A 16,330-nucleotide genomic window follows, 5' to 3' on the forward strand; every position below is an offset into this window, starting at 1 on the left:
ATGTCTCTGGCAGAGGTACTGAAACTTAAGAGTACCAAAGACAGAAATCAAATCATGTTCATCGCACCCAGAGGCAACTCCCCAGGCACAGAAGTGGAGGCATGACGAACCCAGGGAGGCCTATTCACCTAGGTGACTTAATGCTTTCCTGCGTTGCTCCTTTAACTATTTGTAGTTCTATAACTGAGAGTCGGTTTTGTTTCCTTTACCAGACTATAAGCTCCACGAGGGCAGGATGTCGTCAGTATCATTCTCCACTGCACTCCCAGCATAGAGCATGAGCCCGCTAAATATTTGTTGGAGAAATAAATTCTTGACGGTACCGCTAGACAGCCATCAGTGTGGCATGAGTAAGGGGCGCACGGACAAGCTGAGAGCCAAGAGCCGGCTCGGAGAGGACAAGGGCGGGCTTCTCGCAGCGTCTCTGAAATGACACGACCGGAAGGGTGGAGCTGGACCTCTGCGACGAGCGAGAGGGAGGGGCTGGACATTTGAGTCAGGCATCGGAGAATGACAGCCAACAAGGAGACAAACTTGGGAGGAGACGGGCCTGAGGGGTGGTGGGGGTCCGTGAGAAAGTGAAATGGACCCAGGGTAGGGGTGGAGGGTCGCGCATGCGCCAGCCCAGCCTCCGCGACGCCCCTGCGTGCGCGTGCACGAGGGGTCGAAGCGGAAATGGCGCCGCGGGGCCGCGCGTCCGGGCAGCGAGCGGAAGTGGGTGTGAGAGCGGAAGTGGCCGGCTGGAGCCGGGGGTTGGGCGGGGACCGGGCTTGTCGGTGAGGCGGCAGCGGCGGCGGCGGCGGCTCGGCAGGCGGGTTCAGGCTTCGGGGGCCAGGTCGGTCGGGTGGGTGGGTGTCTCCACAGCGAGTGCGTGCGAGGGCGAACGCGCGTCTTCCCCTTCCCCCCCCCCACCCTGGTCCCTCTTCCCTTTCCCCTGACCTCCTACCCCACCCAACCCCCCTCTTCCATGGGGCAGCAGGGCCGCTCCCTCAGTCCTTTCCTCCCTTACCCACCCTCACCCTCCCTTGTTTCTCCTTCCCCTGCCCGGGGCAGCCGCCGCCATGATCCTGCTGGAGGTGAACAACCGCATCATCGAGGAGACGCTCGCGCTCAAGTTCGAGAACGCGGCCGCCGGGTGAGCGCGCGCCCGGGGCCGGTGGGTGGCGGGGGAGGCAGAGTTGACCCCCGCTGGTCCTCAGTGTCGTTCAGTCCTCCAGACTTGAAGGGATGAGCTGGGAGACCTGGCCGGGTGTGGGGACGGCCCCGGCCGGGTAAACGTGGGAGGCTACTGGGCGCGGTGGGGTGAGGGGCAGAGATGCGTGGGGAGAGGCTCGGAGGAAGGATGCGGAAGCGGCGAGTGGACCCGAGCGCGCGTGCCAAAGGGCAGGAGACCTGTGGGACGTGAGGGCAGCTGGGGCCGGAACTCCGGCTGGAGGATCCCATTGCCTTCTGGAGCGAGCAGGGGATCCCTTCCCTCTGTATTCCCCGTCATTGTTCTGAACCCCAAGAAAGCCTGTTTGGGATTGGGTTGGAAGGAGTTTTCAGGAATTTCCAGGACTAGAGGGAAGAAGATGCAGGCCCAGATCCCCACCAGCCTTCTCCCTCTCCAGCCCCACCCCCACCTCTTCGTCTGAAGATGCTGGAGGCTAGACTGAAAGCACACCCAGTCTTGCAGCTCGGAAAAACGCAACTGGTCTAGTTTCCCTTCCCCGAAACCTGCTGTAAGACACACTGGCCATTTTGTTAATACATTTCTCAAGCAAAGCTGGTAGTCTCCCTATCTACACCCTCCCTTATCTCTCTCCTGAGGTTATAATTCTTTCTCCACCCATTTATCTTTTAAACTCTTATACAACACCCCTGGTCTATGATTTTTAATGTGGTAATCCTGGCCCAGGTACACACTTACGAGCATCCAAAGTCTATAAAGTTCTCAGATAACCTTTATTTACCATTGGCCTTTTTAAAGGTAGGTTAGCACATATTTCCAAGGCTGCCTTCTCTGTGAAACACAAGAATCGGTAGAAAACAACCTCCTCCCCCAAAGCTGCTTTGCTTTTCTAATATTTAAAACGTGAGCCAGGGACCTGGTTTTAGCTTCTAATTTTTGGTGACCTGTAGCCAGTCCCTTTGCCTCGTTTCCCCATTGCGAGGCTGGGGCTTTGCCTCTTGGTTGCACAGTTGAGGAAATGAATGCAAACTTTCTGGTGAACTGGGAACTAGTCATAGGAAAGTCAGTGCTTGGAGATCTGCAGATGGGAAAGGATTGGTGCAGGGGAAATTCTAAGTGCTCATAATGAACTTGTGGTTTGGAGGCATTAAAAAAAAAAATACTTCTAACCCACTGCCTGACTTGAACATATTTTGTCTCCTATCTCTTTTATAAGGACACAGATGTTATCTGTAAAGTAAAGCATGGTTTTCGTTGAAGTAAGGCTTACAAGAAGCCTGTTTCCTGCTTGCAGTTGCTTATATTTTAAGCTAACTTGCTTCTTATCTTCAGTCTCACTTACCAGTCCCTTTGCTTTTTAAATGTTTGAGTGAATCAGCTCAGAGTCTTATTTTGGGTGATTGCTGGGTACTTTTTTTTGAGCAGTGTAGCATAGAGGAGGAAGTTAAATTAACTTCTGCATTTTCACAGCTAAACCTGTTAAATGCATTCTCGAGTCCAGACTAGCAAAGAATGAGACCTGGGTGGTTATAAGCTGATCTACAAGATAAATGCCTGTTCATTTTCAAGTAGAAGCATGCCTTGTAGTGTAGAAGTATATTCATATCTATTTGTGATTCCAAAATGAAGCCCATTATCCGGAACGACAGCTCTTTAACTTTTAGAAAATTAACTCTTACAAAGTACTGTTTCAGAGGAATTAAAATAAGCACTCAAGTCTGGAAGCGTAAGTTAGAACTTCTAGGACATTTCTTAACAAATACATGTTACAGCAATGTTGGTTATTGGGCAGGGCAGCAAGTTTTGGCTTTTACTGTGGCTGTCTTCCCTTTGAGACTTTAAGGGGACTCAAAACATACTCTGCTGAAAAGCTCTCTGAAAATCTTGAAGAGACCCTGATAGCAGGCCTGGAGGTAGGTGGGATTGCAGATCCCACCCATCAGAAACTGGCTTCTAGGCCTGCTGTGAGTTTCCAGGCATACAGCGTGAGGCAGCAGTGAAGTAGTTAACGGATTTATTGAGGCGCATGCCTACTACACTAGAACTTCCAGCAAAAAATGACTAGTGTGATAATCACAAACATTTATAGGATTCTACCAGGGCTCAGCACCAAGCAGAAACAGCGAAAGGAGGCCCTTCTGAGAGAGTCTATTGGCAAAAGTTACAGAGGAGCTAAAGGGTGAGGTGTGTGCGGGTGGAGATGGCAGAGAGACATTAATGAAGGGGAGTAGCTTGGAGGAGAAACCCTGGGAACTGGAAAGGCTTTGCCAGTGCGCGAACCTGCTGGGAGAGGGCAGCTGCCCCGGGCTTTACGCTTCTCAGAGCAAACCCGTTGGGGGAAATCATGGTTCTGAGCAGCCTCTTCCAAAGTAAATCTCATAGCTCTGTGGTGTCCAGTATAATAGCCAGTGGCTACATGTAGCTAGTTAAGTTTAAAGAAGAAAGTGAAATAAAACTAAAATCCAGTTCCTCACACCAGGCACGATTCTAGTGCTCAGTTGCCACGTGTCTCTAGTAGTGGCCATATTTGGACAGGACACCTGTAGATCATTTGCATTATTGCAGAAAGTTCTGTTGAACAGCACTAGCACTATTGCAGCTACTGAAAATGCAAGCGTGAGATAGTTTTAAAAATAGTTCTGTGGTATATGCTTCAGAATACAGTTGCAGTAATTTTCCTCCTGAGGATTTTTTGTTTTTTTAAATGACACCTCAGACCATCCTGCTGAATCCTCTTGCCTGTGACATCCTACTAAGAGTCTAAACTTCCTTTGGGTAAAACAGTTATCGAAACTGTTGACCATTTAGTCCTGATCACCTTTTAATTTGGAGGCAGTTCGGACAAAGCCTAAGATTCATTCCCAACAAATTGCTTTTTATTGTTTTCCTACCACACTCCTGGGAAAATGGCTTATTGGAACGGTTCATATATCGTCACAAAATGGTAATTATTGGTAAATTGTCTCATTAACAGCCTACACGCTAAGAGAATATGCTGATTAAGAAGCCGTACTCGGCACTACCAATAAACCCGCACAGGTCTTGTCAACAGCATTGCCTTTTCATTTAGGAATTCTTACCCAGATGCCCAATTAAAACAGAAGTAATCAGGTAAATTAATTTAATTTTTTTGTTACTGTGTACACACCAAGAACCTCAGCCTCGGAAGGTAGGCCCGTGAACTTAGAGCCTGGAGTCCAGAATTGAGGAAATGCTGTCACATGCGAATTGCAGTTGCTTTTAAGTGCATGCTGGCTCCTTGCCACAGCTCTGCATGTTGTGGGGACTCTGTGGTTGTATGAGGGGGAGTGAAGCTCAGTAAGCAAGACGTGCCAGTTGGGGTGGGCAAGGACTGTGGGAGGAGAAATTTGAGAAAGGAATAAATTAAATCTTGCTGATACCTTGTTCTCATTCCTAAATATGCTGCATGTGTCCTCAGGGAGACAGACTGGTTTGAAGTGATTTGGAATTGGGACATTGTTCAAGAAGCATCTAGAAGAAATGGAACAGTCTGGTTGGTCTTTTTACAGGTAGTTACAGTTGTATAGGCTGTCTGCCTTCTGACCTTGGCACCACTTTGTGCATGAAGCCCCAGAGCTACACTCCAGGAAACGGATGACTCCTTAAGGGCAGGGCCTATCACTTTGGTCATCTTTCTTTCCCAGCATCCTCACTGTATATATGGTTAGCTCAGGAACTAATCTCTTGAAGGAATGGATGAAGCCAGGTGGAATGAATCTTGATTTCTTTAGATGCTTAATTTATCACTATTCTGATATTGTGTGAATCAGCTTTTTAAAAAAATCGCTTTTTTTTTTTTTTTTACAAGAGATTTTATTTATTTATTTGACAGAGAGAGATCACAAGGAGGCAGAGAGCCAGGCAGAGAGAATGGGGGAAGCAGGCTCCCGGCTGAGCAGAGAGCCCAATGCGGAGCTTGATCCCAGGACCCTGAGATCATGACTTGAGCCGAAGGCAGAGGCTTAACCCACTGAGCCACCCAGGCGCCCCATGAATTAGCTTTTAGATCATCTTTGTTCTCCATTGTTTGAGTCTGGCTTAGCAGAGAGTAGGGGCCACATTTTTTAGTCTTTGCTCGAATAGGTTGATGGGAGCCCTATAGGGGAATTCACCGCAGAGTGATCAAAAACTTTTGGTGAGATAGCAGAATTCAGTAATTTCTCATTCAGCTCATAGAAGGGGAAAATAGAAGAGGCACATAAATTCCCAGATGGGGAATTGGATGCATTCAGAAGTAAAAACTCCGAAATCCTTAATGAGAAAAGAGGATTGGAAAATACAGTTGTCAGGAGTTCTTTATTGATTGGTGACATTCTAGAAGCTTCCTTGGGAAAAGAAGAGAAGAAAATTTTTCCTAACAATTTTAAGAATAACTTTCAAAACCCATCTGAGTAAATTGAATATATTTTAGTGTTCTGTGCTATCCAGTCAGTAACCCTGAGGACTTATCTAGCTGGTTTTGTTCTAGGATTCTGGACATTACAGCACTGATACTCATGGGGTTCTCCTTGTAGTGCTGACCAGTTCCTGATTCTGGGAGTTAGTACAATCCCACAACTTCTCCCAGCCGTAGCTTCAAAGTCTGGTGTTTTCTGACTCCACCTAGAAGAAAAACTAATTCATCGATCACTGTCTGTGATATTAGACACTGTGCTCTAAGCTTTAATAACATAACTTCATTTGATTTCTGAATGTGTCTGTGTGACAGCAGTTCCCATTTACAGTTGAGAAAACAAGGGCTCTTGGGAGTTGTGGAGAGAGTAGACATAATGCATTAACCACTGTGAGGATACCCTTCACTGGTGACTTCTAACCTTACAATGGGTCACACACAGAACATGGTATTTGTGTGGCACATTTGAGTGAATGGTCTAGCCTAGAGATCCTGCTATTGGGCTGCCCTGAGGGCTGTGAGGATCATTATCTCAGCATGTCTGTAACTTAGTCACAAGACACTGGTTGGGAAACTGTCCTGTACACATGTCATCTCAATTAGTCTTCACAACAACATTTTAATCTTCATTTTCTAGAAAAGGAACCTGAGGCTCAGCAGTATCTGAGCAACATTGAGTGTGGTTTATAGCCAGTAAGTGACAGGACTTGAGCTGAATAGTCAACTCCGAAGGACTTGATTTTATTGTGCTTAAACTCATCCCCAGCATCTGAAACTTCAGCAGATGGTAAAACAACAACAAAAAAAATAATAACTTAATCCATTTATCTTTTGGTTTTGTTAAAGTGGTACACTTTCCCCCAGACCAGTCTTATTCCCCTCTAGCTCCAAGGTTTTAAACCGCAAAAGTAAATAACAAACACCTGGTCTTGGAATTGACACCATCCTGTTTGGTATATTTCACTCTTGATCTGGTCTCTTTGTTGGGCACAGAGTTTGTAACTCCCACCTGACCTCTCCAGAAGACTCCTTTGGCCAAATGCGTTCCTCTACAGCCTGTCTTCTCTATAACCTACTGTGCAGCCATAAAGCGTAAACTGAAATATTAATGGTGGTGATTTGACAAATATTCCCAAGTCAGGCAGCAAACCTCTTAGTATAGCTCTTCCTAAGCAACTTCTCCCAGTGGGGATTTGTCCTTAGGGAACTTGACAACCTAGAGAAATTCAGAATTTCAGTTAAAATGTTTATAGATTGGGAGAGGTGGGGCTGGGTAGCTCAGTTGGTTAAGCATCCAGCTCTTGATCTCCACTCAGTTGTGACCTCAAGGTCATGCATTTAGGCTCTGCATTGGACTTCACGCTGGGCATGGAGCCTACTTTTAAAATTTTTTTTCTTTTAATGTTTACAGCTTGGAACCCTAAGGCTTTTTTATTTATACCTAATTTTTCTCCATCTTTGATGGAGTAGGAGAATGAATTTTTTTTTAAACAGATTAATATTCAGGTTAAATATGTATGAGAAACAGTTAACTATGTTTCCTAACTATGTTTCCATGCCTTTTTTTTTTTTTTTTAAGATTTTATTTATTTATTTGACAGAAATCACAAGTAGGCAGAGAGGCAGGCAGAGAGAAAGAGGAGGAAGCAGGCTCCCCGCCGAGCAGAGATCCCGATGTGGGTGTGGGGCTTGATCCCGACCCTGGAATCATGACCTGAGCTGAAGGCAGAGGCTTTAACCCGCTGAGCCACCCAGGCATCATTCCTTCCTTGGCTGAGTTAAAGCCTAAGGATTAAAAAAAAAAAAAAAACCCAAAACCCAGCCACCTACTAAGTGACGCCATGTGGACTTTCACAAGCCTCCACCCTGACGTTTTGGCATAGCCACCCTTCCCCAGGGAAACAGACTTCGGTGCTTCCTGCCATTGTGCAGCCTCTTCATGGTTCGTGCAAGTGGGCCTTAGATGAATGTTTGTTCTGCTTCTTGCTCTGCTCTTTTTAGAGGTTGAGGAATTGTGGTTGGCCATTCATTGTCTTTGTCTCCTGGCTGTAGTTTCAGATGAAAGGTCAGAAGCAATAGAAGGTTTCATGTTGCTCTTTTCATCATATTCTGAACTCACGGCTCTCCATAAACCCACTCAGTGCTTTGATTCTTAGAGTCTCCCGGACTGATTTTCCTAAACCACACACGGATGGCTGTGCAGGAATAGAGTGGAATCCGTATGTGACTTATATCCGTCGATTTTTCAGCAGGGCTAGCACTTCGTAAAAACCAGTTTCCTGGAAGAGTAACTGCGTAGCATCTGCAGCACTTTTTAACACGCATACACCACCCTGTGTATTCCATTATTTCCCAGCAACCCTAGAGGGCGGCTCAGTCGTGGTTCCCTTTACAGGTAAGGGAGCGGAGGTAGTATAAAAAAGATGTACTTGATGGTGAGGTCTTGAGCAAATTAGGCAAGGATAAATGTGGAAATGTGTGTGTCTTGTCTGTTGGTCCATAAAACAAAGTGGAATCATTGGAGTCCTAGGTCATTAAGAGATAAAACCGTGGAGTCTTCTTTTGTTTCCTACCATTGGGCTTTGAGGAGATGTGGGGAGATCACATAACGTTGCTTTCATGGGAGGTTAATTGACCATTATTGTTTATAGCTAGGATGTATGTCATGCCTTCTAGGTAATAACTCAGCAGCATTTATCAAGTGGAAGTTTCTGTACCAGGCTGAGCTGGGCGCTGCACAGAAAGTATCAGGCTGTCGGTGTTGCCTTCCAGGATGAGTTGTTTGTATCTGTTCTCTTGCTTTATCTTTAGCAGTTCAGTGAGGTTGTATTCTCCCATTTTATAGATGAATTAAGACGTGAGAAATTCAGGCGTGCAGGTGTTAATTGGTCTGAAAACATGGTCCTGATGAAAAGCTAAAGCCTTGGTGTCTTGACTGTCCCCAGAGATTTTGCAGTGTTATTTTGTGCTCCGCTTTCTATGTAAGTGCAGTGCAGGAATTTCAAAACAAAACTAGGGTAGAACCAGTCCAATCCAAGAGGGCTTCATGAAGGAGAGTGGTGAGAACTTTGGTGATGTTAAGGGAGAGGGAAAGACGTGTAGGAAGACTTACAGATTGTCTTTGAAATGGTATAGAACTTCCTGTTCTGTTTTATGGCCTGGAATTACCCCTTCTTTAGTGGATTAAAGCCATTCTGCATTCTGTTTAACAGAATGTACTACCTCCACGTCCGTCACTACTGTCCTATGGGAGAGACATTGATCAAAAGATGGCATTTTATAGTTCGCATATGCAGACGTACATAGTCTTAAGGAATTCTGAACTGAAGCTAAGCACCAGCTATGGCAGAGATTTGACAGCAGCTAGAAAACAAAAACTGTCTGTCCTGCTGCTTTTTTGTATCCTCTACCTTAAGGGAGCGCAAAGGTTCAGGTACATGAGAAAATGAGTTGCAGTCTCAGGTCAGCAGTAAGCATAAGACTGGTCCAGAATGCTCCGATCTGGAACAGAGCTCAGGAGTCTGCAAGTCCCCTTGGGGGCAAGCAGCAGTACAACTGTCTTTATTGAAGGACTGTTCTTTTGTTTTGCAGTAACAAGCCAGAAGCAGTAGAAGTAACATTTGCAGGTAAGTGTCCTTACTTCAGCCCTGTTAAGGCACAATATAAAAATAGAAAACTCATTCCTAAAATAAGTTTGGAGATTTGGAGTACTGTCCCTTGATTGTCAAGTCTTCTCAGGGTCTTTGTTTTAGATGATCATTTTGTAGATTTATGGAACTATGTGAAGTTACCTGCTGATATCTTAGAAGTTGGGGCTTAATGTTGTGGTATAAACTTCAGTTTAACTTGGAAATATTAAATTACTGCCTTCAAGTAGCCTTCATCTCAGTTTGCCTAGCACTAGAGTAGTGGGGAAACATGGATAATACTAGAGGCCTGTTCAACAAGTCAGAGAGGTTACTGTTTTCTAGTCCCTATAAAAAAATTAGCTGTTGATACTACTCACTTGCTTTGTGGACTTTAAGGAGTTAAACAATCACCCTCTATAAAGTGAGGGTACTTGACTAGATTTTGGAAAACTTTTTGCAGCTCTGAAGTGCTGTGATTGGAGACCAGGCACCATCCCTGTCCCCTCCCACTAACCAGCAATGCCAGATCTCCCTAAAGTGATGGCACTCAGCACCTGGTTTCAGGAACTACCCAGGGTTAAGTCCTCTCTGTACTGCAGGAAGATAGAAGCCAAAGAGAGGGGGGCCTGGATATAAATTAGAAGAAACTTAAGAAATAACCAAATGCAATGTGGGGGCCTTGTTTGGATCTAATTCAAATAACATGACAGTATTTTAAAACTTTTTTTTTTCTTTGAGACAGAATATTTGAACACTAGACTGGATATTTGACATTAAGAAGCTATTCTTAAAAGTTTAGTCTTGGCAGTGGTATTGTAGCTGTGTTGGGTTTTATTTTGTTGTTTTTTTTTTTTTTAATTCTTATCATCTGGAGATGCATTCTGAAATATTTATGGATGAAATGATGTGATGTCTCAGATTTACTTTAGAATAAATCATTGGGGGGACGTCTAAATGAAAGATTGGCCATGTGTTGATAATTGTTGAAGTTACATGGAGCAGGCTAGGAGTCCATTCCATGTTCTATTGTAGCTTCTTTAAAATACATCACAACAAAAGCTTTAAAAAAAAAAAAAAAAACTTTCAGCACCAAGCTGTGACGAAGGTAAGAATAGCTTTGTAATTTTAGAAGAGAACAAAGAGATCAGTACTTGACAGTTCTGTCCCAGTGTTTTTGCTGACTTTCTGCATGGATTTAAATATACACCTGCTTCCAAGGAGGACCTCCTTGTGGCCTGTAACAAGGTAGGCAGTCACCTTGAGATCTTATTTCCCGTTCCCAAGTTAAGCAGTTTTATTTACTTTCCCTCATAGATTTCGATGGAGTCCTCTATCATATTTCAAATCCTAATGGAGACAAAACAAAAGTGATGGTCAGTATTTCTTTGAAATTCTACAAGGAACTTCAGGCACATGGTGCTGATGAGGTATGTTCCACATCATTTTCCTTGGGTCTCTTCTTTCCTCTTCACCTTACTGGCAGCTTGCCACTCCTAGAAGGTCTGTGGTAATGGCCACTCTGGACAGCTTACTCACCTAACCAGGGACTCTCAACCCATATTACAGAGAAGGGTGTTTTTCAGAAAAAGCTTTGGCTCTTTGCTTGTTGTTTATTACTCTAGAAAAATAAAGATATTCCCTAACCAATGAAAACCAAAACAACTTTAGTTCCCAAAAAATGCACCAAACAATACATTCTTAGACCAGTAAAAAAAAATAGCTGTCACAGGGCAGCTGGGGGGCTTAGTTGGTTAAGCATCCACCTCTTGATCTCAGCTCAGGTCTTGATCTCAGGGTCACGAGTTCAGGCCCCACATTGGGCTCCACGTTGTGTAGCCTACTTAAAAAATAGCTATCTTGGGCGCCTGGGTGGCTCAGTTGGTAAAGCAACTGCCTTCGGCCCAGGTCATGATCCCAGGATCCTGGGATTGAGCCTGCTTCTCCCTCTGCTGCCACTCCTCTTGCTTGTGCTCCCTCTGTCTCTGTCAAATAAATAAATAAAATCTTCAAAAAAAAAAAAAAATAGCTGTCTCAAGACTGAGATGGTTTCCATTCTATTTCTGTAATATTGTGAAGCAGGTATATAGCTCTGGCCTTTAAAGTTTATGGTCTTAATTTCTCATTCTGGAAATTTAGGTACAAATCTACCCTTTAAATTTTTTTATTTAAACTTCTTTAGAGCTGGCTACTTCAAGTTTCTCTCCTTCCTTATAACTACCATAGGGGAAATAAGAAAGGTTGTCCATGCATTTTGAAATTCTTAATGGCCATGCCTTGTTCACTAGCTTCTTTCTATAGCTTAAGTAGCAGGTTTGGTTCCTGTTGAACTGTATTTGCTCTGGGGAGAGCCATTTATGGAAGAAAGAAAATGCTGTTACACCAGTGTGCATACGTTGTGGTTGAGTCTCAAAGCAGGAAGTATGACTCAGTTCCTGAATCAGTTTTCAGATATCTTTTAGTTTTAACAAGCTAGGTTCTCCTTAATCTGGTGAATGAAGATATGGTCATTTTTATTTTCTTTCTAATTAAGAGCTTTTGAAATAGTTAAAATTTATGCAATGAAAAGGCTGTTTGAGAAAAAAGATGAAAATCTATCTCAGTAATATTTTGGTATAAAAACTAAAATTGATATTAACTATGATCCCAAGGCCAAAGCAGTCATTTCTTTCAGTTATTCATATGCAGTTGATCTGTCCCAGAAATTCAGGGGAAGAGCCAAAACCTTTTCTGAATTGCCTATTCAAGGGAAGAGGAAATGTTTAGAGAATTTGTATTCGGGGTGATTTTACCTGAAAGAAAAGCTTCAGGAGGAAGACCCAGTCTCATAAAACATAAGGATCATTCTAGAAAAGTAGCCAACTCCTCTCTTTACCAGATTAAAAACAAGAGGGAACAAGTGACTATTAAAGTGGCCCCACTTTTGATTTACCATAAAATGACAACCTGAAAAGAATTGTTAAAGCTTTGAACAGACAACTCAAAATTGTGTAATCGTTCTCCGCAAACAGTCCTCTCTTTTTAAGATGCAGGCGCGATGATAGTAATCTTTGGAAGGGAAAGAAAGCGTTAGAGATAGATTTCTTAAATCTCCTTTCCAGTCTGTGCCTTCTGCACTCTGGAACTCCCCAACACAGTGCTATTCTGGTAGCTCCCACAGGGTCAGAGAACCAACCCCACCCGCCCACGTGGGTGGAGCAAGTAACACTCAGAGCTTTGGAGCGGAGTGCACGGTGCATGGCTCTCTGGGTTGGTTAAACAGTGACCAGCCTGCAATAACCAGAGGAAGCTTGCTGCTTTGCCCAGGCCCTTTTTCAAGGCAGAAAGCCTCTGCTGCTAGGGCGGGAAGGCCTGATGGTGAGGACCGATGGGCTGTCTCCACCCATCTCCTGGTGTCAGATTGAAAGAGGGGGCACTCAGTGGAAAAGGAATCATGGTTAAAAGTGCAGGTGAAATCAACAGGGAATCATTGGCTGGTTTTGCCAAGTGGAAGGAGCAGAGGAGTGAAATGGTGTAAGTTTGGCTCTTAGATCTCAGAATATTAAGCTTGGAATTAAACTAAATCTTCAGAGCTGTGTTTTTTTCTTCCACAATCTAATTTCCCCTTCCTCCAAGTACCCACAGTCCACCTGGTGCAGTACTGTAGCTCAGAGACCACATGCTAGTTCAGATTCTGCTGGGATGTGCCCATTATTCTTCCCGCCACCTCAGAACTTTAGAAGTGGTATGTAGGACACCTGAAGGTGAGATCTCTCTGTGCCACCAACAAACTCTGTGACCTTAACCTCTTCCTTCAGTTCCTCTTCTGTAAAAGAGACAACCCTACAGCAGCTTTATGGTTAGCGGATCGGAACTGTGTGTGACATTACTTGTTGTTTGCCTGTATACGAACCAGTGTGCCCACACAGTCAGAACTGAGGCCTGTTCTCTTTCCATCGTTTGATAGATAGATAGAGAATTTCTTCCAGCTGTAGGAAAGTGGTGAAATAAATGTGTGGAATATTAAAGAGTATTTAAGAACAGGAAGAAAGGACCTTGCTGTGTGATAATTTTTTCAAATAGGCCATACGTGGTTTGCTGCTGCATTTTTTTTTTTTTTAAATACCTAGAGGGTGCATTGAAAGTAAGATTAGAAGAAAACCTGAGAATTCACTTGGCTCTGTTTACTGCCAATCCCTATATGCAGGCATGAGTGGGCGCAGGGCCTGCTCGCATGGGGCTCTCCTCTAGGCTGCCTGCGCTTGCACTGCTTTTCTCTGGCTGATGGAATCCTGTAAAACCTACATGTGTAACTCCTACAATTAAAACAAAAGTTCATGCTTTTGTTCACTTTTAATTTGGTGACTTGTCACTGATGAAGTATCCTTTTTTTTCCCCCCCTTTGGTATCCCAGAAAATTACAGAGGATCGTGAGTGTGTTTGTGGTGAGGTAGTGTTGAAAATTGACTAAGTGTCTACAGACAAAGCTCGGTAGCCTGTTATACTGCTGTCACATATATTGGCCTCCGTTTTCCCTTCTTGTGGAATAGCGACGACACCTTCCCTCCCTAATTGTGTTTTCAGTGAGGGTTAAGAATAAACCATGTCTGTTTTGCCTCTTACACATATAAAGCCTACTAAATACTGAAAAAGTGACTAAGTTCTGACGGCTCTAATGTTTACGTTTTTCTGTCCTCAGATAGCTGCTTTTTTACTGCTTACCATAGCCTATATAACATTTAAATCTGAACTGGTCCTTCCAGAAGGTTTCTGTTTCTCGAACTGTCAGCCTAGGAGCAGTTTGTACCAGGTGAAGCAGTCTGACAGAGAAATAGGAAGGTATATAAAGGGCTCTTGTTTTATCATTTACTCCCCAAAGCTGGAGAGGAGCCAGTAGCAAGTATTTCGGGGTGCAGGCGGGCATTTAGAGAGTACAGCCTTCTGTGGACCCACCAGCATAAATAAATGGCTATGTGGTTCAGTGATCTCTTGTCTTTTGTCATAAAATCCATAAAACCGATGAGCTAAATAATTTTAAGGCTTTCAAGATAAGCAGGCTGACTGGAATCTGTTCCCAGCAATTCTGCCTTTATCTCTTTACTCACCTGGGTTACTGGTTCGGCCTGTACTTAGTTGATAACTAACATAATCTACTCTCACTTGGGTTTGGCATCCTTTTGCATTCTTGAAAACAAAAGTGATTGTGTGCGATACATAGTCGGGAGGAGAACAGAGAACCTAAAACAGGTGTGACCAACTCCTAAAAGTTAAAAGATGAGCCTGGATTGAAAAACAGATCCTAGATTAACCTTCTGGATTTTTTTTTTTAACAAGGTTTTGGTTTTTCTGTTTTGTTTTTAAGATTTTATTTATTTATTTGAAAGCGAGAGAAAGAGCGTGAGTAGGAGGGAGAGGGAGAAACAGACCCCCCCGCCAGCTGAACAGGGAGCCTGATGAGGGGCTCGATCCTAGGACCCTAAGATCGTGAACTGAGCTGAAGCTAGATGCTTAACCAGCTGAGCCACCCAAGTGCCCCTAACCTTTTGGATTTAATCTTCACTCCGTGAGTGACTGGCTTGGTAGCTCAGATGTATCTGCTTCCCATTGTGTATCCAGTGTCCCATCCACCAAATGAAAAATTCTGATTTAGAAGGAGCTTGGCAAATATAATGCTTTAAAAATAATGACATTATCATGACATTTGGATTAACATTTGTTTTTGTATTTTCTAGTTATTAAAGAGGGTGTACGGGAGCTTCTTGGTAAATCCCGAATCAGGTATGTAGTAATGCAACTGTGGGGTGATATGGAAAGAGACCTGTCCTGTTTGTACTCTGCTTTTTTTTAACCAAAGCATTTCATTTAAATACTGTGCATTCTACAAATATTTCTGCCTGAGCCCAGTTCGCACTTCAACTCTCTCCATAAAAATAGCTTGTAAGGGACTTTGCTTTGTCCAGTAATGGTACACAGTGTGGTTTGCAAAACTGATGTGGATCATTTTTAATGTTTATGTTGTGGAGCCAAGTGACTTACAACCAGTGGGCCCCTTTTGTTTGCTCATGGTGATTTAATGCCTTTTGAGACTGAGCAAACATTGGTTTTCACCCCAGCCCCTAATTACACCATTTTCTGTACTTTGCACTTTTGGAGAAGGAAACATAACTGTTCTCACATTTTCAAGAAACAGAAATTTCAGTCCCTCCTTTTAATCTATTCTTTTTAATAAAGAATAAATAGCCTCTTCACAGCGAGAGGAATTGAAAAGCACCGTGGCCTTCCTTGATTACAACAGCTATGTTCCTGCTGTTTTACAGGAAATTTAAAGCAGAAAAACTGAACAGTATTTTCATCCTCGTGAATAAGTGCTGGGCTCAGATTCTGCATTTAGCTGGGCCCCCTGATGAGGACCAAGTAGTTAAATTCCTTTGAACATATTACTCACATTTTGTTCCTTTGGTACTTCGATTAGCAAATTGTTCTAAGGAGAGTTCATCTGTCTATTCACAGCTGTTATTTTCACTAGCTTATTTCCTCCCCCAGCCTTTGTGTGGTTTTTGTTGCTTATTTGTTTTCATTTTTATAATGTGACATGCCTCAACAGTCCCAATAAAAGACTTTCCCCGGTCAGTCCCAATAGAAGACCTTCCCCAGTCTTCTGTATGCTGTGGAAACAAAATACCAAATACAGAATGATATCTTTGGGACGTAACTTGTTACTAGGGATACTGTGGGTGGGAGAATTGACTACAGTCCATAAAGAATACTGGAATGTTTTCATCCCCAAATAGATGGTAGAAATATATCAAGAAATAAAAACAAAAACAAACAAAAAAATAAATAACACTGTAGGCTTTAAGGGGATTCAAGGAATTTTAGAGAGAGAAGAAAGAAAGAAAGGCAGAAACAGAACTAGACTAGAAAAAATCGTGTTGGAACTCTTGGGCATGCTTGACATAGCTCAGATCCTATAGTCTCCCAGAACCACTGGAGTATAACACAGAACTAATGTTTCTGTCCCTGAGCCTTTTCTTCTACTTCTGCTAAAAGCGCAGGCCATTGCCAGATTGCAGACCTTTGTTCATACAAGTGCAAAGTATAAATACACGTGAGAGTGATGTGTCTCCTTTCTGTGGGTTT

The 16,330-nt window shown here is 43.5% G+C and overlaps 1 protein-coding gene across 1 annotated transcript in view; it reads left to right on the plus strand.

Moving 5' to 3' along the window:
• The first annotated feature begins 735 nt into the window (after positions 1 to 735).
• The window catches only part of ARPC2 (actin related protein 2/3 complex subunit 2), a 29,672-nt gene continuing 14,077 nt past the window's right edge, over positions 736 to 16,330 (plus strand). Inside the window, exons 1-5 of the mRNA XM_032857194.1 lie at positions 736 to 835; positions 1,054 to 1,135; positions 9,177 to 9,211; positions 10,529 to 10,641; positions 14,923 to 14,968. Coding sequence (XP_032713085.1) covers positions 1,062 to 1,135; positions 9,177 to 9,211; positions 10,529 to 10,641; positions 14,923 to 14,968 — 268 coding nt within the window. The 5' untranslated portion in view covers positions 736 to 835; positions 1,054 to 1,061. The remainder of the gene's footprint in view (positions 836 to 1,053; positions 1,136 to 9,176; positions 9,212 to 10,528; positions 10,642 to 14,922; positions 14,969 to 16,330) is intronic.

Source organism: Lontra canadensis, unplaced genomic scaffold, assembly GCF_010015895.1.
Source record: "Lontra canadensis isolate GAN:19392208 unplaced genomic scaffold, GSC_riverotter_1.0 scaffold13, whole genome shotgun sequence".
Classification (NCBI taxonomy): Eukaryota; Metazoa; Chordata; class Mammalia; order Carnivora; family Mustelidae; genus Lontra; species Lontra canadensis.